At 30.5% G+C, this 23,598-nt stretch overlaps 3 protein-coding genes and 1 long non-coding RNA gene across 4 annotated transcripts in view; all 4 read right to left on the minus strand.

Moving 5' to 3' along the window:
• Positions 1–6,295, minus strand: part of LOC145307040 (uncharacterized) — a 33,774-nt gene extending 27,479 nt beyond the window's left edge. The window contains exons 1-2 of the mRNA XM_080149379.1: positions 6,284–6,295; positions 272–534 (exon numbers count right to left, since the gene is read on the minus strand). Of these exons, the coding sequence (XP_080005505.1) occupies positions 272–534; positions 6,284–6,295 (275 nt within the window). The remainder of the gene's footprint in view (positions 1–271; positions 535–6,283) is intronic.
• Positions 1–23,598, minus strand: part of LOC145306728 (uncharacterized) — a 108,333-nt gene that overhangs the window by 19,398 nt on the left and 65,337 nt on the right. The window lies entirely within an intron of this gene.
• Positions 13,001–17,602, minus strand: LOC145307391 (uncharacterized). Its single transcript, XR_013875439.1, has 3 exons — positions 17,541–17,602; positions 17,247–17,281; positions 13,001–13,131 (listed from the first exon to the last, which is right to left on the minus strand). It is a non-coding gene; the product is annotated as an uncharacterized LOC145307391 (long non-coding RNA).
• LOC145307042 (uncharacterized) lies at positions 18,378–23,046 on the minus strand. Its single transcript, XM_080149380.1, has 5 exons — positions 22,963–23,046; positions 21,194–21,283; positions 20,453–20,530; positions 19,204–19,278; positions 18,378–18,461 (listed from the first exon to the last, which is right to left on the minus strand). The coding sequence occupies exons 1-5, from the start codon at positions 23,044–23,046 to the stop codon at positions 18,378–18,380; spliced, it is 411 nt and encodes a 136-aa protein (XP_080005506.1).

Genomic DNA, 23,598 nt, shown 5'->3' on the forward strand with positions numbered 1-23,598 from the left:
TTTCTACAAATTATGCCAAAGGCCTTATTTTTGAAGATTTATGGATTTAAATGTTGTGGAAAAAATGCGCACATTTTAAAAATTCAAATTGAAACATTAATATCCCAGAACATGTTTTCCAAATATATAAAGCATTTTAAATAATTGTTTATTTTCTATGCATAAATAAGATTATTTATAAAGTTATCTTTGAAACACCCCATATAAGAAAAGAAAAATAGATTATTAAAGTTTTAAAAACATTTAAATACAATAAAATAAAAGATCTGACCTTGCAATGATATCAACAGAGCTTCTCACCATCAAGACAAGCTTGTCCAAGAACTTAGGCTCTCTCTGAGTCACATTTATCTTGAAACTGCTAAGGCCCCACAAGATGCTGATGAAGGAGGTTGTGATACTCACTAGTTCCATGGTGTAATCATCTTCTTTCATGAATTCAAATTGTGATGGTGCAGTGTAGAACAACTTGTACAGTAGAACTCCAGACTGAAGGAAAAACTGTAAAGTTGCCTCAGTACTAATTTCATACACCTACAATTTATGAAAGTAAATGAAAAATTATCATAGGAAATAAATCATATAAAAAATAACATTTCATTTATAGTTCTAATATTTCTTGTTTGTCTTAAAAGGACCAGTGCCATAAAAACACATTTTAATGGTCCTTAATCTTATACTCAGAGTTTTTTTTTTTTTAGGGAGTGTGTAAAAATCTCATCATATTATCTACCTTCCACTATAATAATCAACCAAAAACGTCAACAAAAATATTGAGTATTTATGCCTTGATTATGCGGTATTTTTGGAGAGAAAACTGAAAAAACAGAGAAATTCTAAATGTTTTTATTTATTAAAATATTTCTAGGGATATTTAACTTGTCATAAATAGTTTAAACAATTTACTTACTAATAAGGATTTATTTTATGACATAAAATTGCCAATTAATGTTTTAACCCTTAACCAATACCCACCTAATCAGATTAGGGGGGGGGGGGTTCTGTCTCGGCTCCTGTTACAGATAAAGATGTAAAAAATTTTTCTAGTGGTTCATGAGTATTTTAGAGAAAATTACTATTTCTAGTCATAGCAGCCAGACCGCTCCTTAGCCGCTTAATTTAAAAACAGCTGTAGATTGGCCAATTTTGATGCTAGGATATCCAAATTTCAGGACAAACTTTTATTTTTCATAACAAAAAATTACTTTTTCTGATCATTGCCGAAAAACGGCAAATAACGGAAACCGCCATTTTCGGCGGTAATTGCAGTAAAACGTCGGTTGGCGGCACCAATTAATATTTGCATCTGTTTATTGTTGCTCAAGGAATTACCAAAAAAAATTATAGATCTCTAGCTGTAATAGAAGCCAAGCTATTCAGGATATATGTCTATAGTAAAAGCTGGACAAAAATTGGTCATAAAGTCGGTCAGGGAGCAGTCAAATGGTCATAACACCACTTTTCCCAGATCATTGATATCTAAGTATTCACCAAAAGACATCTCTATCTTATACACAAAAGTCATAATATAGAAATTGAGATTTATTTAGAATTTTTTCAAATTTTTTTGTGCTACCCAACTGACTTTGACCGGACACCATGACCCACATAGACCAGATATCCTGATAAAATCAACTCTTGCTGACTAAACTTAAAAAGTCATGAAGTCACAGCTCTCCATCTTACATACAAAAAAAATGAAATTGAAAAAACTAGAGGAGGGGGCTCTTGGAGCCCTCCCCCCCTAATCTGTAAGGGTTAATAACATAGTAATTAAATGGGTATTATAGACATTATCATTAGTAAAAATTAGTTATTTTGATTTCATCTATCAAAGTTATTAAATAATTCATTCTGTACAATATATCTTGAATCAACATTCAAACTATTCTGATTCAGAATTAAACAATGAGAAATCTTAAATTTTTTAAATTTCAGAAAAAAAATTTCACAAAGTGACTTATTCCAATATAAATGAATAATCTTTATTTAATTAAAATGAAAAGAATGAAAACTATACACATAAAAGATATATACTTTTAAAAAAATATTTAAGAAAATTACTTTCAATAATCTTATTTTATATCATACTTGTATATATGACAAAAATAAATTTGATGTATTGCATAATACATTTAATTACTTCTTACAATTTTTATTTGTTTTAAATGGGTAATAGATCATAAACATGTTTATGTTATTTCATTGATTATTGTAAAGAATTATTTTTTAACCCTTACAGATCGGGGGGGTGGCATATTGACCCTGACCCCTCTAGTTTTTGCAATGTCATTTTTTTGTAGGCGAGATAGAGAGTTGTGACTTCATGACTTTTTAAGTTTAGTAATATGTTGGCAAGAGTTAATCTTATAAGGATATCTGTTCTATGTCAGTTGTGGCGTCCGGTCAAAGTCCGTTAAGTGGCACCAAATTTAGAAAAAATTCTAAATAAATCTTAATTTCTTCATTATGACTTTTGTGTATAAGATAGAGACCTAAATGTCTTTTGGTGAATACTGGGATCAATGGACATCTGAGAATAATGGTGTTATGACTGTTTGACCGCTTCCTGGCTGATTTTATGTACAATTTAACATGTCCTGCTCAGGGGCGTCAAAGCTTTTTTTTGGGGGGGAGTAAAAATCTTTTAAGGAAGGGTAATTTGTTTTGGGGGGGGGGTTAAAATGGCGCGCAAAGCGCGCCGCAAATTTTTTTTACCCACCCCAAAATTTGTACCCTGGGGATAAAATTGCTTGGGGGGGGTAATTACCCCCCCTGAAATCTGTTGGCAGGGGTAAATTTAGTTTACCCCCCCCAAAATTTACCCCCGGGTAAAATTTTTTGGTGGGTAATTTAAAGGATCTTGGACAAAGTAGCTTCGGACAAAGTAGCTTCAGACAAAGTAGCTTCGGACAAAGTAGCTTCAGGACAAAGTAGCTTCCGGACAAAGTAGCTTCAGGACATTTACTTAAGAAAAGTAGCTTCCTTAGAAAAATAGAAAAAACCTCCTAAACGACAAACCTCCTAATGCGACATCTTTTAAGTAAAACCCCCTAAAAACTTTTCAAGTGATATCACATTTATTAAGTGTGAGGTAAGGGTCGATATTTTTAATGCAAGGTTGTATCGGGTTCGAAACCATGCCGTTGGGTAGCCAACACAGACTTTGGGACAACTGTCGGACGGATTTTTAAATTTCACCCTGTAGACAAAATTATTCAAGAAAGAAATTTTGGTTTTGAATTTCGTCCCTGTGTGTTTTATCGCCATATTGGATTTTATTGTTCAACTTTTTTAACAGCAGTGGTGGATTTTAACCTTAAATTTGGAAGATTTTTTTATTTAATAACTTTTGAAAAATTTTAGGACCTTTACTTAAGAAATGTCTACACAGAAAGAGAGACATAGAAAAAGGCATAAAGACAGACAAATAGACAGACAAAATGACAGACAGACAGACAGAAAGGCGGACAGAAATTGTAAAAATTTTAAAAAATGTTAAAACGAATTAAAAATTATAAAAAAATCGCCGAACCCTTTTTAGTAAAATCTACGATCCTCTTTTTGTTAAAATTGTTAAAGTTTTGTCTTTCAATAAAATTAGAAGTTAATGTACATTAAATATTCTTACATAGCTTAGGTTAGGTTAGGTTATAGGCAAGGGGGCCGAGCGCCCGCGGCTAGGCAGGCCAGGGGGCCGAGCGCTGCGGCCATAACCTTTATTACTATTAGAAGCTACTTTTCTTAAGTAAATGTCCTGAAGCTACTTTGTCCGGAAGCTACTTTGTCCTGAAGCTACTTTGTCCGAAGCTACTTTGTCCGAAGCTACTTTGTCTGAAGCTACTTTGTCCAAGATCCAATTTAAATTTCTTGAATTATATAGTATTAAAAATGCGCGCGAATGGTTGGGGGTGCCAACGGCATCACCAGTGTAGGGGTAAATTTAAAATCGTGGGGGTAATCGCCCCATTACCCCCCTCCCCCCCTTGGATGTCTATGGTCCTGCTTTTAATATGGACTTTTATAGCTAGAGACCTAAAAAATTTTGTAGTACATCCTAGAGCAATGATAAACCTCCCTGAGTAGTAAGGTCATGACTGTTTGACCACTTCTTGACTGTTTTCTGACCGATTTTCTATTTCCTACCTGTAATTTTGCCAGTTGTAAGCTGCCAGCTGCCAAAATTAAAAAAGGCTATATACCTACCAAATTTTTTATGTAGTCTTTTATTGTTATCAGAAACAGATAAAAATATTATTTGGTGCCGCCAACCGCTGTTTTACCATCATAACCACCAAAAATGGCGGTTTCCTTTATTTGCTGTTTTTCAGCAATGGTTGCTATGACTAGAAAAAGTAACTTTCTCTAAATATGCACATGAATTACCAGAAAAAAATTTTATGTCTCTAACTGTAACAGGAGCCAAGAAAGAGCCCCTCCCCTGATCTTTTAAGGTGGGAATGGGGGCCCGATCTGGTAGGGTTAATGAATTTTTATAGATGAAATCAAAAACTCTAAATGCTAAGAATTTTACTCCAAAATAAAAAAAAAATTTCTCAATCCATGGTAAAACAAAATCTTTATAATCCCCCAATAAAGTTATTTTGGGGCCTTATCATATATTTAGCTCTGCAGTATGAATTTACTGGTGGAATAGTATATATTTGATAAACCATTTAAAGAGATCACGAATTATATTTTTAAGAATTCATTTTTCTTTTCCTTTCCTTATTTCTAAAGTAATTTTATAGAATAATTTCTTAAAAGTTCCACTAAGTTAGATAGAAATTAGTTAAAATGATCAATTCCACACTAACTTAATGTTAAAGTCTGTGCACTAATAAACTAAGAGAAAATAATTCTTTTCTACGCTTGCAGATAAAAACAAAAATATTAATACTGAAGTAACATTTAGGTAATAAACCTCTAATAATATTTGCCTTCAAACTTTCTTTAAAATGTAATGACATAATTGCATATATTTTGTAGAATGATTAACCAAATTCTGATAAGTTTGTGTTGGTATAAAGACGAAATGATTGTCACATATATTACTTTTTAGATGGCAATTTTAAAAACTTAGATTGCTTTATCTATTTTGAATACTAACCACTGCAAATGTTTGTATTTAATGCATTTCTTATTCAGTTTATCAAAAAATGTTCATGTTGTTTGCGGTAATCTTATGATCAAAAAATTTAAAAATTTTTAACCTAACTTAATATTTGTCATTTCTTTAAGGCAATATTTTAAAGGATTTATCTTCAATTGTCAGTATCTACCTATATATATAACTTTACATTCAAATTCATGAACACTTAAAAGATAGGTTGAAAAAGGTTTAAATGTGCAGGTGTTGCATCATTTTTGTTGAATTTTGTGCTATAAAGTTAAATTAAAGTGATCGCGAATTTAATTTTTCAAAATGCATTTTCGTTTACCTTTTTTTATATTTTAAGTAATTTTCAAAGAATTATGCCTTAAAAGTTCAATTAAGTTAGAAAAAAATCAGTTTAAAATGCTGAGAGTATTTCCACATGAAAATAATGTTAAAATCTGAGCAACAATTAAACTAAGAGAAAATAAGCCATTTCTTCACTTGCAGATAAAAACAAAAAAATTGATACTTAGAAAATATTTTTGTAATATATCTCTATTAATATTTATCTTTGAACTTTCTCTAAAATGTAATGAAAAAGTTTGGTTTATTTTATAAAATCATTAACTAAATACCGCTTTGTTTATGCAGGTATAGTGACAAAAGAAAAATTGTTTAAATCTGTAGAAAGAATGATATTTAAGAATTGAAATGTTTAAATAGAATAAACAAATATTATTTGCTGCACATATTCAGCATAAAATATAGCAGTCTTTATATAATATTTACATAAAAATAAGCATTTTATCATCGTAAAATAATCTTGTAATGTGTCGAATTTAATTAGATACCTGTATTATACACGCACACACACACACACACACACTCACTCACTTACATTGGCCATTCATGTTTCCCTCTTCCATTCTCCATCCCCCCTCCTTATCTTTCGTTGGTATAAATGGTACCAACGGATTTTGTTAAGTTGAAGTATAGAAACCAAACATTACTGAATATTGTAAAAGTTGCAGTCCCTTCAGTGTATTTTAAGTTGTAAGTTTGGACCAGTATGGGAAAATTTCAATAGCTATAAAAAGTAAATAATTTTATTCCCATAACTGAAAAAACCTGTTATTTTATTTCAATTTTTGTATAGGTTTATTGCTTACTGACTTGATTTATTACCTCAGGAACCATCTTTACATTGTGTTTAGGATTAAGATAAAAGCCTTGCTTTAATTAATGTACATCCATAAATAACAGATTAATATTAAAAGAATATAATTTGTGTGCTCTTTATCTTATTCCATGTTTTGAAGAATTAAACAATCAAGTTCTCTGGAGTCCATATGTATGTTTGTGTGTGTGTGTATTTGATTTAACCTGGCTGTACTCAGAAAACGCTTATAGCAAAATTAATTCATGTTTTAAAGATTGTTTCTTTTAAATATCTTTTATAGATTTTAGTTAATTAATCAAATATAATCTAAGCAAGAATTTTACCCCAAAATAAAAAAACCATAATATCTAAAAACTTTCTCAATCTATAGTAAAAACTTTAAAATCCCCCAATTATGTGGGGGCCTAATCGTATTTTTAGCTCTGCAGTATGATGAAGCTTTTTAAGCAAGTAGTAAATATTGAGATAGGATGAGGGTGCTATCGACAACTATAAATCAGCTGACCTTATACCCATATTTGGTAATATATTTTCGATTATCGGTAGAAATCGTTTAATCTCCCCGTAAAAAGAAATTACAAACTTTTTTGGTTAGTTTTATATGTATGTAACAAAAGAATTTATTCTACTCTAAATTTGCAAGTAAACTTCAACAAAAAGATTGTTATTTGTCGATTTTGATAGGTTTTAAGATATGTACAATAAAACTCAAAATACAACGATGTTTTCAAGGGAATAAATTCGTTTTTTAAAGTTTGATTTATTTTTAAATGGGAAGTATTTAAGACTTAATTCTCAAAATAGTACTCTTAAAAAACATTAATCAGTGTTATATATCAACTTTTTCCAAGCTTGGTGAACACTTTAATATCACCAAAAGTCTATGAATATATATATATCTGCACACCATTGTGAGCAGCATAAGCAGGCCTTTAAATAAACTGGAATAGCCAAGATTTAATGATGCACAAGGAGAGCTTCACTGTAGAAAAACCTGTAACATTATTCTTTTTTTGTGCCTAACCCATTAGTGCCGAACCGGGCATTAAAACCCAGTTCTAGAAAATGTAAAAAAAACCAGTTTCCAGCTTCATTATTGCATCATTCTCAGTATGAATCCCCCCTCTACTACCCTGGCTTTCATTTCCCCCTGGAGCAGGCAGTTTAGCTTACTTCTGTTTGCCAGTATAGCCCAACAAAATTTGCAAATCATGAAAATTCAAAATACCACTTCTAACTTTTTTGTTTTTATAGTAAAGTCGCTGATTTTTTTCGTAAATCTAATGTTTATTGACAAGTACATCTATTTGTGAATTCGTTTTATTCAAATTATTATTTTTTATATGATTTTTTTAATGTTTTTTTACACCCTATTATGACCCGGTTCGGCTTGGCCATAAATACCCGACAGTTTTAATTACCGGTGTCTATTACCCGGTTTTAACTTTTCAACCAATAAAAATAACAGTTTACGTCATAAGTAAGGGTTTGAGCCACCCTAATAACCCTAGTAATCTCTGTATGTGTCACCCGATAGTTTTATGCTCTTTTTCTGAAATGTATCATCCAATTTTTATATGTTCTTTTTTTGTGTATGTCGGGTTTTAAAACTTCGACAAACGGGCTTTTTTACCCAAAACGGTGGCCGAAACCGGCCAAAACACTAAATTTGAAATAAATTGCTTTGTATATTACTTGTAGCTCTATAGATTACATGAGGTTGTGTAGTTTCAATTACGGATCGTATCAAACTTCTAAAAAGTGTTCATCTCACTTTGGGCGTTCAAAAATTACATTTTGAAATTTTTGGTCAGAATAACTGGGTTTTTACTACAAAACCGGGTTTAAATGCCGGCGGAAACCACCCAAAATAGGTCAAAATACCTGTTGTGCATTTATGGCCAGGCTGAACCGGGTTTTTTTGCAACTTTCCTGTGCATGCCACTAGAGCAAAACAAAAAAATATGTTTTCTGTTTTTACCATTATAGAGCTTCCCTGAGATTTTCAGCTCGATCAGCCCATAAAAATGGCGCTCGACACTAATGGGTTAAAGTACACTTTGAGATAATTGTGCATGCATTATTGATAAATGACTATTCCAGATTATTTGAAGCCTTCTTTTTTCAGTTTAAATTTTGTGCAACATATGTTACACCATTTGGCCATTAGAAGCCTTAAAAGTTTGTAGATTTTCAAAAATATTTCAAGGTGAATTGTAGTTGACCCTTTTGCTGTAATCATAATTCTAAGTTTTCAAAATCACTCAGGACAGTTGATAGCTCCCCCTTAAAAGAAGCCTGCAAGAAATACCATGCTTTAACTGCTGAAAGACTGCCACAAGTAGACCCAATTCCCCAAATTTGAAGCCTTCAGCTTCAATAACAAAAAAGTTCTAGGTATTTCAAAATGATAATTTATGTAAAATGAAACTTTTGAAAGATTTTCATTGCTCTTGTTAGAAATTTAGTAATTAAACTACTCAGCCTAGACACAAAATTATAACCTTATCTTTGTCAGAAACTTAGATTGCAGGTAACTGATTACATTTTTACAATAATTACATTATCTTTTTCATAATCAAAATCTCTGAAAAAAGTTTTTTAAATTTCATTTGTAAACAAAAAATCATAGTCAAAACAAATGAAAATAATGCAAGCTCGGCTGTGATTGGCTGTTGAGCTGATTCAGCCTTCTGATTGGTTGGAAATACTATAGTCTCAGTACAACGCAAGTTAAACTTAACTTTTTTTTAATGATTTTGACTATAAAAATGGGTATTTTTATTGTAAAAATACAATTAGTTTCTGGCAACCTAAATTTTGACAACAATAAGCTTATAATTTTGTTTTTAGGCCACATAGTTTAATTTCAAAATTTCTAACATGAGCAATGGAAATCTTGGGGTATTAAGTCTACTTGTGGCAGTCTTTCAGCAGTTAATGCGTGGTATTTCTTGCAGGCTTCCTTTAACTTCCATAGTCCATTTAATTTGTACGAAAAATGACTTTTCCATCGCAAAATAAAAAAAAGAACTCAATTATTTGGTGGCCTCTTCATATTTTTAGCTCTGCAGTATGATTCTAAAAGTGTCAGGTATATTTTGATATATCTTTTAAAAATAGGTTAAAAAAAAGTTTAGATTTGAAAATGATTTACTTTTGAATCAATTTGGATAGGTTTTAAGATATGTATAATAAAACACCAAAACATTTCAAGGAAATAAATCATTTTTTTAAGTTTGATTAATTTTTAAATGGGAAGTATTTCAGATTTAATTCTCAAAATAGTACTCTTAAAAACATTAATCTGTGACATACATCAACTTTTTTCTAGCTTCTTGAATACTTTAGTTGCTAAACAAGGAATGTCAAATAGTTTTAAATTTAGGCTAATTATAAAGGCAAATAATTAAAGGGACTGTGAACGTAAATTTTTCTCATCCTAATATCAAATATTAACATTATCTCATTCATAATATCTCACAGATAGAGCAAAACGCGCTTTTGTTTGCTTAAAAAACGGCTTTTTCCGACGATTTTTATAAGGTACGGGGAAAGGAAGAAATTTTCCGTATTATATAAAATGTGCATTAAATTGCTTTTTTCTCCCATTATAGCTAAAATTAAACTTTTTTACATAGTTCTAGATTTTTCCCAACAGTTAAGCTGACTTTTAACATAATCTTTGCTTTAATCCAATGTATAGTTACTTAGAAATTGATAAAACAAGCAATATTTTTTTATTGAAAACCAAATACAATAACAAAGCCAGAAACAGGTTTTTTATTAGTATCCAATTAACTTTAAATGGCCAATCTCTCGCCCACCTTTAATTACAAATTTGTAAATAATAAAGACGCAATATTTCTTTATAAACAGTCTGATAAAAGTGTAAACTAATTCTCCAAAGTGGGTTATTTATTGTTCAACACAATAAAAAAGGATATTATTATTTTATATAACCTATGAGATTCAACCCTTTGTAGACAGTAAGGTATTTTTTTTGTCAATAATACGAATTTAAAATATGTCTTTATTACCTAATTACTACGTTATAAAAAAACGAATTGGCAATTTTATAGCATAAAATAAATCCTTAACAGTAAGTAAATTGTTTCAACTATATATGACAAGTTAAATATCCCTACAAACATTATAAGAAACAAAAACGTTCTGATTTTCCCTGTTTTTTCCTTTTTCTCTCTCAAAATACCATAAAATCAAGGCATTATTTCTGGATATTTTTGTGAATAGGACATTTTTGGTTGATCAGTGTAGTGAAATGTGCTTAGTAAATGTTAAGATTTGATAATCAGATGAGAAATTTTTACGTTCACACTCCCTTTAAAGAAGAAATATCAAAAAAATAAAGAAATTATATTACTCCAAAGTCAAGAGATTATATTTAATTTTATTTAGAACTGATAGAATTCTATTACTTGGATTGCTAATCTCCTATTTAGAATTAATTTGTTCACTAGAAATAATTTTATAAATTTTTATTCTTAGCTTCAAATCTCACTTTTCTTTCTTGATATCTTTTCTTCTGGTCATCATCATGTGGATTCAAGAAACAACAAAATCCCTTAATAATTAAGTATTTTTAGAATAAAACAAGGATGACAACATCCATAAAAGCAAAGCTTTAAAATGGGAGGACAAACAAACATTTAATACTTGTAGAGTGTCAGAACTGAATAATCAGAATATAAAAATATTAAAGTAATATATTTAATCAAAATGAAGAGTTTGCAAATTATCCACAAAATTTATTTATTTTAATTATTGTTTTTGTCTTATATTTAATTTATTCATAGATAATAATATTTTTTTTAAATATCAAAAAGGATTGTAATAAAAGTAAGTAAATTTGTTGAAAAACTTCGTAAGTACAGTTTATTGGTTCAGCTGTTTGTGAGTCATTAGGAACACAGAGACAGACAGTCATCCTGTTACCTTTATGCAGTAAGACCCTCTTTTAAGGTTTAGAGCCCTCATTTCCTAATGTATCATCAAAACTAACATATATCCGTGTTCTCTGTACATTTCCACACAAGCATAAATAAAAATTGTTTATATCAAGTTATGGTATATGCACGGCTGAAATGTAAACAATTTTTACAACATGTATTGAATTTGATTGCCCTGGGCCAAAGCAAAAACTTAATCTGTTGATGGACTTTCATGATTATTTTGTATGGATGCAAAATTTATATATGTTTTCTAGTTATAAAAGTTCAGCCAAAAGTTCAAAATTCTGGCCGCCAGTCAAAATAAGCGCCATGTTACAAAAAGTTTTTAACTTTTAACCTAAATTTTTTATCACCCTAACAGATACTTTTTTGGGGGTCTTGCTATATAAATACAATCCATTTTTACACCTTGCACACCATCACTGGCTGATAGGCAAATGCCATCGCAAACTTCTTGACATCCCAAGTTTTCTCCAACACAAGGTCCAGTATGAGTGCTATGCTTGGTAGAAGTAGTATGATCACTGAAAATAGATACAGGTCAATATATTGATAAATAAACTTGCACAATTATACTTCATAAAAAATATGTCAAGCACCTGATGCAATAAATCCAATGGAATTCATCTGTTCTTGTCCAAACTTTGTATATTTGTATGTGTAGTTGGCTACATCTGTATGTCAAGTAACCAATCAAGATAATTAAGAAATTTTATCTGGTTGTGTTACTTTATATTAATCAACATATTTGCTTCTGCATTACTCTTAGGTTTTATTTATTGAGGGTTTTATCTATATACATAATTTTAAGTATACGTATAAATTGACTAATGTCAGTAGACCTTTTCATGAAAATACACTTTTTCGAATTTTAGTCTTCTGCTAACCTAAAAAGTTACTTTAGGAGCCTATAAATACATGTACAAAATTTCAGCTCTCTATCTCTACTGGCAACCTAGCACTAGGCATGTAGAATTTCAAGAGATAACGGTAGCACGGGGGTTTTAACAATATCTCATCAATGTGCAGGTTTTAAGCTCTTCTGCATATTGATATTTTACATGCCTGGCGCTAGGTCGCCAGTAGAGATAGAGAGCTGAAATTTTGTACATGTATTTCTAGGCTCCTAAAGTAACTTTTTAGGTTAGCAGAGGACTAAAATTCGAAAAAGTGTATTTTCATGAAAAGGTCTAATAGTCAGTATCAAAATAAATATTATATATAAGATTCTAGATAATTTTAGGGTATTTTTTATGACATTTCCTTCCCCATTGAATATAAGCCTCTAGATACTAGGAGTGCAGCTACTGATGTATATTTATATATGAAAATTATTATTGATTCTAGATTGATTTAGAGCTGCAAATAAGGTCCTTGAGAAAAAATATATATAAAAACCCTGTAGGACACTTCAGATATATTGTAATTCTTGTGCTATAAAATTCTGAACATAATGCAGCCTTAGTAAGCTTTTTACTTTAAAAGGTGGCTGAGTTGTAAATAAGGAGTTTGATGTTCTTTTTTAAGTCTTATAAAATATGAATTAAAGAAATAGAAATAAGAAAATTGATTCATCAGAAAAGTTTAAGAAAAGGTAAAATAAAATAGAATTTAATTAATTGATTGGTTCCTGTTTGCTGAGTATATACTTCATATTCATTCTAAAACATACAAAATGAGAAAAAAAATCAAGAATTGAAATTACTAAAAAAATCAAAACATAGAACTTATTTTAAATCCTTACCCAGTTAAAATCAGAGTTTGACCAGTACTGGATGAGAACTTTTAAGTCACTGATGAAATCCCAGGCTGGCAAACACACATCAAGCATCAAGAACAACAAATTAGCCGTTGCAAAAACTTGATTTGTTTTCATCAAACTAGAAATAAATACAAAATTGGAGTCCAGCTTCCATTTTAAACTGCGAACCAAAAAAATAGGCAAATATGAATTTTCAGAATAGCAGCTTTATTATTCATTTAGGATGATTTTCCTGTAAATATGAAATGTAGATGCATCTTTTGGTTACAAGTTTCCAGTGTTAATTTTTTAGTAATCAACACCAATGAAGCACAAGATCTCAAAAACAGCATTTTGGGAAAAACTGGTGAACCAAAAAGATATGCAAATCCAAAACAAAGCAATGGAAAAACAATTTTTTTTGCACTTTTCTCGTCTTATAAAGATTGATTCTGATAAATTAACAATTTTTAAAGGAATTTATGCATAAATTATTTGGAAATATAGTTTTAGGTAGAAATTAATGATTTTTCTAAATAAGAAATATTAAAAAAAAGAATTTCGACCCCTATCACTTTAGAGAAAAGCTGTTGACCTCCAGTCTTATGGATGAAGCTAAATACATGTTAAAGATAAGAATTACCCTCAAAAGTATTCAAAAATGTTTTTGATGTGCTAAAAAAAATCCATTTTAAAATCTTGATTTTGAATATGGTGGCCTTTAAAGTGATCGCAAAGCAAGTTATAAAAATTTGATATATATTTGGAATTGCTTAGTTAATTAGGATTATGACAAAATTTTGCCAAATTTCATATAAAAAGTGCCTTAAAACCTCTATATTTAAATTTGCTACAGTACCACTAAAGTTCATTTACACAATTGTGTGCTAAACAAACTTTTAGATTTGTTGCCATTTTTCTTAACACAGACTGAGTTAATAAAATTAATACTTATAAATTAAGAAATAAATTACTGCTTTTTATTCTGTTGTTATCAATTTTGCATAATGAAAAAGTAGCAAACAAGATTTAAAAATATTGCACCAATTGACTAAAAAGATATTTTTCAGCTTATTTTAGTGCAACTAACATAACAGGCAATCAGAACTAGTGTAGAATAATGTATTATGGAAGCACTACATAAGGTGCCCTCAAATGGTTTTAGAGAGATGTAGTATAAGTAGTGCACAGTTAAATTCAGTATAATTTTTGTTATCAATGTTGTGTCAAAGTGCCTCAATAAAATGATCCTTAGAACAGGAAGAAACTAGTGCTGGGTGTATCATTTAATAAATAATAATATAGATATAATTTAAATCTTTTGATTGTAGAATTCTAAAATAATAAAATATTTTATAAGATTTGGAAGAGCACTTCATTTACATGATTTGTTTCTTCTGATTTAGGAGTACCTCATGCTTTTTTTCCATACTGAAGCCTTTTATTTGCATTCAGAAGAGGTATGAATGGATGATGTAATTACTAAAATACCAACTTGTGATGGGAAAATGGAAACATTAATGCATGCCCTTTTATCTCACAGCCCAATTGATAGCTTGTGGATTTAATGGAGCTCTTATAGTCATAATCTGTAATTGTGATATCAATGCAGAACTCTAAAAAATATTTAGGCTATACATATTTTATTATTTTAGAATTCTACAATCAAAAGATTTAAATTATATCTATATTATTATTTATTAAATGATACACCCAGCACTAGTTTCTTCCTGTTCTAAGGATCATTTTATTGAGGCACTTTGACACAACATTGATAACAAAAATTATACTGAATTTAACTGTGCACTACTTATACTACATCTCTCTAAAACCATTTGAGGGCACCTTATGTAGTGTTTCCATGATACATTACTCTACACTTGTTCTCTTTGCCTGTTATGTTAGCTTCACTAAAATAAGCTGAGAAATATCTTTTTAGTCAATTGGTGAAATATTTTTAAACCTTGTTTGCAACTTTTTCAGTTGTCAATAAGCAAAATTGATAACAACAGTATAAAAAGCAGTAATTTTTCTCTTAATTTATAAGTATTAATTTTATTAACTCAGTCTGTGTTAAGAAAAATGACAACAAATCTAAAAGTTTGTTTAGCACACAATTGTGTAAATGAACTTTAGTGGTACTGTAGCAAATTTAAAAATAGAGGTTTTAAGGCACTTTTTATATGAAATTTGGCAAAAATTTTGTCATAATTCTAATTAACTAAGTAATTCCAAATATATATTAAAGTTTTTGAAACTTGCTTCGCAATCACTTTGAAGTATGGGTATGACACATAACTGAATTTTTTTGAATATCTTCATTTTCTGCAAAAAAAATTCTTCTAGCTTCAAAAATAAGAAAATTACAGCCCTTTGAAATTTTTAAGTAAAAAGGACCCATGAACAAAGTTTTTTAAATAAAAGGGTGAAGGAAGCGAAAATTGACTTTGACTTTACAGGGGACTTGCAAAATTTTTTTTTAGCCCTCTAGCTCTAATAGAAACTGAGATAATAGGGGGGGGGGTGTTGAAAGCCCACCCCCTGACCGATTAAGGTGCGGCAAGAGGCCTGACTGTTAAGGGTTAACCTACATATTTTATATATTTAACCCTTTACTGCCAATTTTTATTTGTTTTAAATGGTTAATAAACCATATACATGTTTATGTTAATTCATTGATATATTGTTAAGAATGAATTTTGATAAATGAAATCAAAAGACCTAATTTTACTCTATACTAGAATATAATATTTATGATGCAAAGAATTCTACCCCAAAATATATAAAAACTTATGGTCTGTAAAAACTTTCTCAGTTCATAGTAAAAAATAAACTTTAAAATCCCCAAAATTTTGGTTCCTGTTTGTATTTTTAGCTCTTCAGTATGATTCTACTGGTGTCATAGTTTATTTTTGATATAGCTTTTTAAAAAAAAGGTTAAAAACAGTTTCAGTAGCAATACAATAAAATACCAAAAAAAATAATTTCTTAACAGCTGTTTAAAATTACAAGCTAAACATTCAGAGAAAATTTAAAAAAGATTCAAAGAAAAGGAGATAGAAAGATTTAAAAAGAAAGCAAAATTAAAGATTATAATATAGTTTTGACAACAATATTTTAATGAAAGAACTCATTTTGTGAAATCATAATAACATTGAATAAATTTGAATGTTTTTCTGCATAGCATGGAAAAACTTAACCCTTACAGATCGGGCCCCTATTCCCACCTTAATAGATAGGGGGGGGGGGGGGGGGGGGGAAGGTCATATTGACCCCCCCCCCTCTATCTCGGCTTTGTTACAGATAAAGACGTAAAATTTTTTTCTGTTGGTTCATGTGTATATTTAGAGAAAATTACTTTTTCTAGTCATAGCGTTCAGGCCGCTCCTTAGCCGCTTTTTAGCGGCCAGCAGCTAAATTTTAAAACAGCTGTAGAGCGGCCAATTTTGCAGCTAGGATGACCAAATTTAAGAACGAACTTTGATTTTTCATAACAAAAAAATTACATTTTCTGATCATCGCCAAAAAACGGCAAATAACGGAAACCGCCATTTTCGGCGGTTACGGTGGTAAAACGGCGGTTGGCGGCGCCAATTAATATTTGTATCTGTTTATTATTGCTCTAGGATTTACCAAAAAAATTTATAGGTCTTTAGCTGTAATAGAAGCCACGATATTCAAGATATATGTCTGTAGTAAAAGCCGGACAAAAATTGGTCATAAAGTCGGCCAGGGTGCGATCAAATGGTCATAACACCACTTTTCTCATAAGGTCATTGATATCTCAGTATTCACCAAAAAAATTTTAGGTTTCTACCTTATATACAAAGTCATAATGTAGAAATTAAGATTTATTTAGAATTTTTTTTTAATTTTGGTGCTACCCAACCAACTTTGACCGGACACCACGACCGACACAGACCAGATATCCTAATAAAATCAACTCTTGCCGACGTATAACTACTAAACTTAAAAAGTCATGAAGTCACAACTCTCTATCTTACCTACAAAAAAAATGACATTGAAAAAATAGAGGGGGGGGGTCAATATGACCCCCCCCCCCCCAATCTGTAAGGGTTAAGAAAAATTAAATAACTATAAATAAATTCATGTTTATAACAAAGTTAGGAAAATAAAATTAAATTTAGTCCTTTTATATAAACTCATAAATAGTAAATAAATTAATGAAGTACAGACAGAAACAACCCAAAATTACAAAAAAAAAATTCTTGTTTTGTTTTTATAACTGCTCACCATGGACATCTTTTTGTGAGGAATCCTTTCTTAGCCTAAAATAATTATAAATTATTAAGGAAATTAATTGTTATTAAAATTTATACTTTTATTGATTGCATGCATGCAAACCTTTTCTTTAGGAATAGATTGCAGTCATTTTGAGAAATTTTAAAGAAAATATGTGATTTTTTTGTATCAAGCAAATCAAATAATATTAGCTTTAAGGTTGCTAAATAATTTAAAAGCATTTTTACATGGAGTATAAAAAGTATTAATTTTTAGGATATGTTAGGGAACAAAAAAAATATTTACCATATCAACATCATTACCATCTTCAGTTCCACAATCTGAGCTGCTAGATTTTTCGTCTTTCTAAAATGTGAACATTATAACTATATAAGCTAAAAATCAAGTTTTCTCAAGATTTACACTTTCTCTACATTAAAGGAAGCCTGCAAGAAATACACAGATCTAACTGCTCAAAGACTGCCACAAGTAGACACAGTGCTATAAATTTGAAGTCTTTAGCTTAAATAACAAAAAAACTTATAGGCATTTCAAGATTAAATTTTAAGTGTATGTAAATCTTGAAAGTTTTCAATTGCTCTTTGTCGATATTTCAATGTTAAATTATGCTGCCTAGAACCAAAATCAAAAGCTTATTTTCAACAGAAAGTTAGGTTGCCTGTAACTAAATACTTAATTCAATGAAATACCCATTTTCACAGTAAATTTAAAATTTCTATCATGAGCAATGGAAAACTTTAAAACTTTTCTCATAACTAAAAAGTCATGATCATGGAAAGAAAATAAAGTCATTCCTAATTAGAACAGAAGTCACTGGAAATTGGTCTAAGGAAGGCTACTTGTGTCCTTTATCTAACAAAATCTAACTTAAGGGAGGTGACTTATGTCCTTTGTCTGACAAATTCTTACATTAGGCTGCTTTTCATCTTGCAAAACTTAGCTTTTCTGTCCTTCACATAGCAAATTCTTACAAAACATAGCATTACTGTCCTTTTCATAGCAAATTCTTGCAAAACATTGCAAATTTTTGGGAAGTAGGTGGAGGACTTAGCATTTTATGCAGACTAAAATCCCAAGAATGCAATGTTACTTTTTCTAAAAATCATCATAGCTGGCCTCTTTTCACATAACTAAAAAGTCACGATCATGGAAAGAAAACAAAGTCATAGAACAGAAGTCACATATGATGGACTGAAAAGGGCCTAACTGCAATTGAATAAATGATAATCTGAATGTACTATGTAAACACTCTTGTTATGTGTGCTCTGATTAAGTTCTCATATCCTGTTAGATAGAAGTTCAAACAGTACATTTAACTCTGCATAATTGATAATCTGAATGTACTATGTAAAAACTCTTGTTATGTGTGTTCTGATTTAGTTCTGATCTCCTGTTAGAAAAAGGTCAGAAAAATCCATGTTTTCCAAGAATTTGCTACGTTTTTGCAAGAATTTGCTATGTGAAGGACAGAAATGCTATGTTTTGCAAGAATTTGCTATGTGAAGGACAGATAAACTATTTTATGCAAGATTTTGCTATGTGAAGGACCAAAAAGCTAGGTTTTGTGTGATGAAAGGAGGCTACTTATGTCCTCCAACTTGCAAAATCTAAGTTAAGGGAGACAAGTTATGCCCTTCATCTAAAAAATTCTTCCAATTAAGGAATGACTTTGTTTTCTTTCCATGATCCAAAAGTCATTTTGATCATGCCTATAACTTTTTAGTTATTGAAGCTGAAGGCTTGAAATTTTGGATATTGGGTCTACTTGTGACAATCTATCAGCAGTTAGAGTAATGTATTTCTTACAGGCTTCCTTTAAGCATGTTTTTGTATGAAACACAAATCTGTTTTTCATTCAAAAACATGGTTGATGTACAAATGTTAAATAAAAATATTTTTAAGTTTCCATAAATGAAATAAAATCTTTATATATTATAGATAATAATACCTTCAAAAATTTAACTTGCTCCTCTGCAGTACTGAATGCTGCAGAAACATTGTTTATTTCACCATGGTTCTCCAACTAATAACAGATCAAGTTAAATAAAATATGAAATATAGAAGCACCAACTCACCATGTAAGGGCGGGATTCTCATTATATTTTTAAGTGATCATCTAGAGAATTCAGAGCATCATTTCAATGTAATGAGATGTGATACTGGATATAAGGTTAAGTAACTTCCAATAGGCAATAACCCTTTGATTGCACTACCTTTGTCTGAGAACTTCCTAACTGTGTAAGGTAATGAGCTGCGCATTTGTATGGTTGAAGGCATTTCCCCTACTCAAAATATTTACTAGCATCTTTGACCCAAGACAAGAAGGGAACTCCCTTCCAAATTGTTTTTTATGCATGTTATAATCAGCGTAGTATATGATAACTATTTTACGACAACTGTAAATTTTACTTAATACCTGTATGTGCCACAACTTTTACCACAAATACCAATTTTAAAATTACAAAAGGCCTCAATATTTTGGGTGGTAAATTTTTTTTGCCCAATGATGTGGTGAAGGTGTCTCTTTTTCTATACAAAACAAAATTATTTGGATTGAAGATTTTTTTTGTTTGGGGGGGGGGTTGAGGGTGTCCCTTCACCTAATAAATTAGCTTAAAACCACCACAAGACAACTATATTATCAGAAAAGTGAAGACAAATTGGTTTTGCAATAAATTACAAAAAAATTTAAAAAAAAAATTTTTTGGGGGGGTGTATTTTTTCTTTTAAGTTGGTTTGGAATTTTTCCACCTTTCAAGAAACACATCAAATTCTTAAATAAAGTAACAAGATGTTTTTCTGTTTTCTTTTCAAATCTAAAATAAAAAATTTAGATATCAAATTCAACTCCCTCCTCCTCAAGTGACCCAATGGGCCTATAGGGGCTAAAGGGGATCAATGGTATACATAACCAAAGCCCATAGACCCTTTTCCAATTCCAATCCAATCTGTAGCTCTATAGTTATAGTTCAAATTAGAACATGCCATTTGTTTAGATTCTGCACTTCAAGAATTTTTGTTTTACCAATTAAACTCTAAAGCACACAAAAGGCTTTTTAAACCTAACCTAACTATAAAGGGAAGTAAATAAAAATATTTTTTTATACAAAGTTGAACCTTCACCCTCTATTCTTTATATATTAGTAACATAAATATGTTATTTTTGTCATTTTTTAAACTTAAAAAGCAGAACTTACATCTTCCACATAAACAGAGTTTCTTTCAACAGTTTCAATTTCACGTCCAATATCTTCTGTGTTTGATTCTTTTCTTTCCTATAAAATAAAAAACATAAAAAAAATGCTATAAAATGATTAAGAAATGTTTTAGACACCTGTAAAACATATCTCAAGGTTGTGTATAAAAATGTTAATGGTAGAAAAATACCACATATACCGTTAAAATGGCGTTGCAACAAAAGATCTAATTACATAATGTCTCATTTATATAAAAGGTCTTATGCTACAAAAAGAATAATTTACAAAAAGTCTTATGCTGCAAATGGTCTAATGTTAAATAAGGCAAAGAGCTGCATAAGGTGTGAAGATGACTAATTGAAAATTAGTGGATTTTAGTGGTTTGGATATTTTATAAATTTTAAATTTTTTTTATAATTCTTATGTGTGATGTTATATTTCTTTAGTAAATGTTAAGAGGCTTAATTGTAACAAGGCTATTAACATTAGACCTTTTGTAGGGTTTTGCCTTTTGCAGGGTTAGATCTAATGTAGATTTATGCCTTTTGCAGAATTGCAGGGTTAGATCGTTTGTAAATTAAATCTTTTGTAGGGTTAGATCTTTAGGTTAGGGTTAGGAGGAAAAAGAAAAGATTTGGTCGTCTATTTTACCAACAACAGCTAAAAATCAATTATAGGTTTTGGGAATTTTTAAAAATCAATTTTATTGTTTGCATAAGCTGATAAAAATGTATTGTATACCTGTACACATTCAACTTGCTCTTCTGATGGTTTTAATACCAACTCATTAGATGATTCATCTGTCACATCTGCCTCCTTTGACAACAATTTCTAAAGAAAAAAAAACATTCATGTTGGTATATAACCTACAGAAAATTTAAATTTTGGTCAAGAATAAGGAGACAAAGCCCAAATTGTGTTAAAATTATGTCAAAAATGATTTCTGTGACATAATAAAAATGAAAATCCATAATCTTTTTAGAGGTTTTCTTTCCCACTTCTCCTCTCATCTCCCTCATTTTATTACGTCACGTGGATCATTTTTGACACAATTTTAACACAATTTGGGCTTTGTCAAATAAGGATATTTCTAAACTTTTCGATCATCGCTTTAAAACCAATCCAGTGGATTAGAAATGGTTCTCAGCCATACTGAAAAATTATGTATAGCATCGTATTATATCCAGTTTTCAACAAATATAAAACTGTTTTTAAATTTTTTAGCCTGTGACTTTGGCATCTCAAGGCTAAAAAAACTGGTTTATCTTGTAATTGTACATTTTTATAATGCAATGCGATTAATAACTATTCTACACTTGTAAAAGTAAATGCAATTATAAATTTCAACGGCTTGAAGCAAAATTATAAGCTTATTTTTGGCATAAATCTTAAATGCCTGTACCTCTCATATTTTGATTAGTACTTTTATTAACCCTTAACAGTCAGGCCCCTTGCCGCACCATTATTGGTCGAGGGGGGGGAGGCGTTCAATGCCCCTCCCTATTATCTCAGCTCCAATAGGAGCTAGAGAGCTTTAAAAATTTGTGCATGTCCCTAGTTTGATAATGAATTTCCAACTAAAAGTGAGTCAAAGTCAATTTTTGCTTACTTCACATTTTTATTTAACAACCTTTGTTTTTATGTCTTTTTAATTAAAATTTCAAACGGCTGTCATTTTCTTATTTTTGAAGCTAGAAATTATTTTTTTCAACAAATGTTTATCTTTATATAACTTTTATATTAGAAATCTCAAAACACAAATTTTGGCGGCTCCAGATGTACTTGGCAGCTGCCAAGATTTCTGGAGACCTGGCAGCTGCTAAGATTTCTGGAGACCTGGAGGATTATAACTGGTACCTGAAATTGACTTGAACACCTATCTTTCATATAAAGATTCATATAAGGACTACTAGAGGATATTTTGGTATTTTGGTAAGATAAAAAACTTTGATTAAGTCAAAAAAAATATTTTTTCTCTTTACCTGGATGACCCTGCCAGGTTTGCTGGCATCCTGTGCCCGCCAGGATAGAGATATTCAAAAAAATTAAATCTCATTTATGTGTCATACCCATATTTAAAAAGTCACTAAGTTATAGTCCTCTATCTTTCACACACAGAAAATGAGATAGGAAAAACTGGAGGGTTAACATACAAGAGGACAAAACTAGGGGACATCTCTGAATCAAAACTAGGGGACATCTCTGAATCAAAACTAGGGGACATCTCTGAATCAAAACTAGGGGACATCTCTGAATCAAAACGCTTTAGGATTTTCAACTTTCTATGTGCCTTTTGAAATAGCAAGAATGGGGTGGAATTTATCGATTTTTGGAATGATGATTCCTATAACAACAAGGTACACAAGAATAAGCAAGGTAACTCAATAATTAAGTCCTATAAATTTATACTCTGCTTATTAAGTTCTGACACTGTTTCTGTTTGTTTGTCCTACAGTCTGATTTAGGAGCTTAGCTTCTATGACTATTGTCATCGTTGTTTGATTGTTTACCTGTACAGATTTCCCAGCTAATCTTTCTTTTAGCTCCAGTATCACTGGCATCATCTGAGTGGATCCACCAGGATCCTTATCCATCTGCAAATATTAATATTCATCATAAAAAATAGTAGGATTTCTGTACAATTCAGGCTGTTTGATCACAACCTTGCGGCCTTTAAACAACATTCTGTTTCAATCAAAACCGATTAATGTCTGGTAAATTAGAACCGGTTCTCAGCCATCCAAAAAAATTTAGGTCTAACATTGTATTATATCCAGTTTAGTTACAAGATTAAAACAAGTTTTAATCTTATAATTGTATATTTTATTTCCGCTAAAAGCTGTTTATGATATGATGCGAGAAATAATTATTCTAGGCATCTCAGACAAATGTTGCGGGTCAGACTAAATGATAGAGTAGCCATGCTCCTCTGGATAAAGATTTGCTTGTTAATATTGTGTAGATTCATTAGGATTATCAATTACTTACAATTCCTTCCCATTATCTCAAAGTAGAACGATGTCTGTATGTCTGTTTGTTTGTTTGTAGCGAAGGATCTCGCTAACCGCTGAACCGATCAGGTTCTCCTTTACAGGGTAGCTTCTCATAGGTCCCGGAAAGGTTTATAACTATTTTCTTGGAGGGTG

The sequence above is a fragment of the Acartia tonsa genome, chromosome 15, assembly GCF_053477335.1.
Source record: "Acartia tonsa isolate MP-2025a chromosome 15, ASM5347733v1, whole genome shotgun sequence".
Lineage (NCBI taxonomy): Eukaryota > Metazoa > Arthropoda > Copepoda > Calanoida > Acartiidae > Acartia > Acartia tonsa.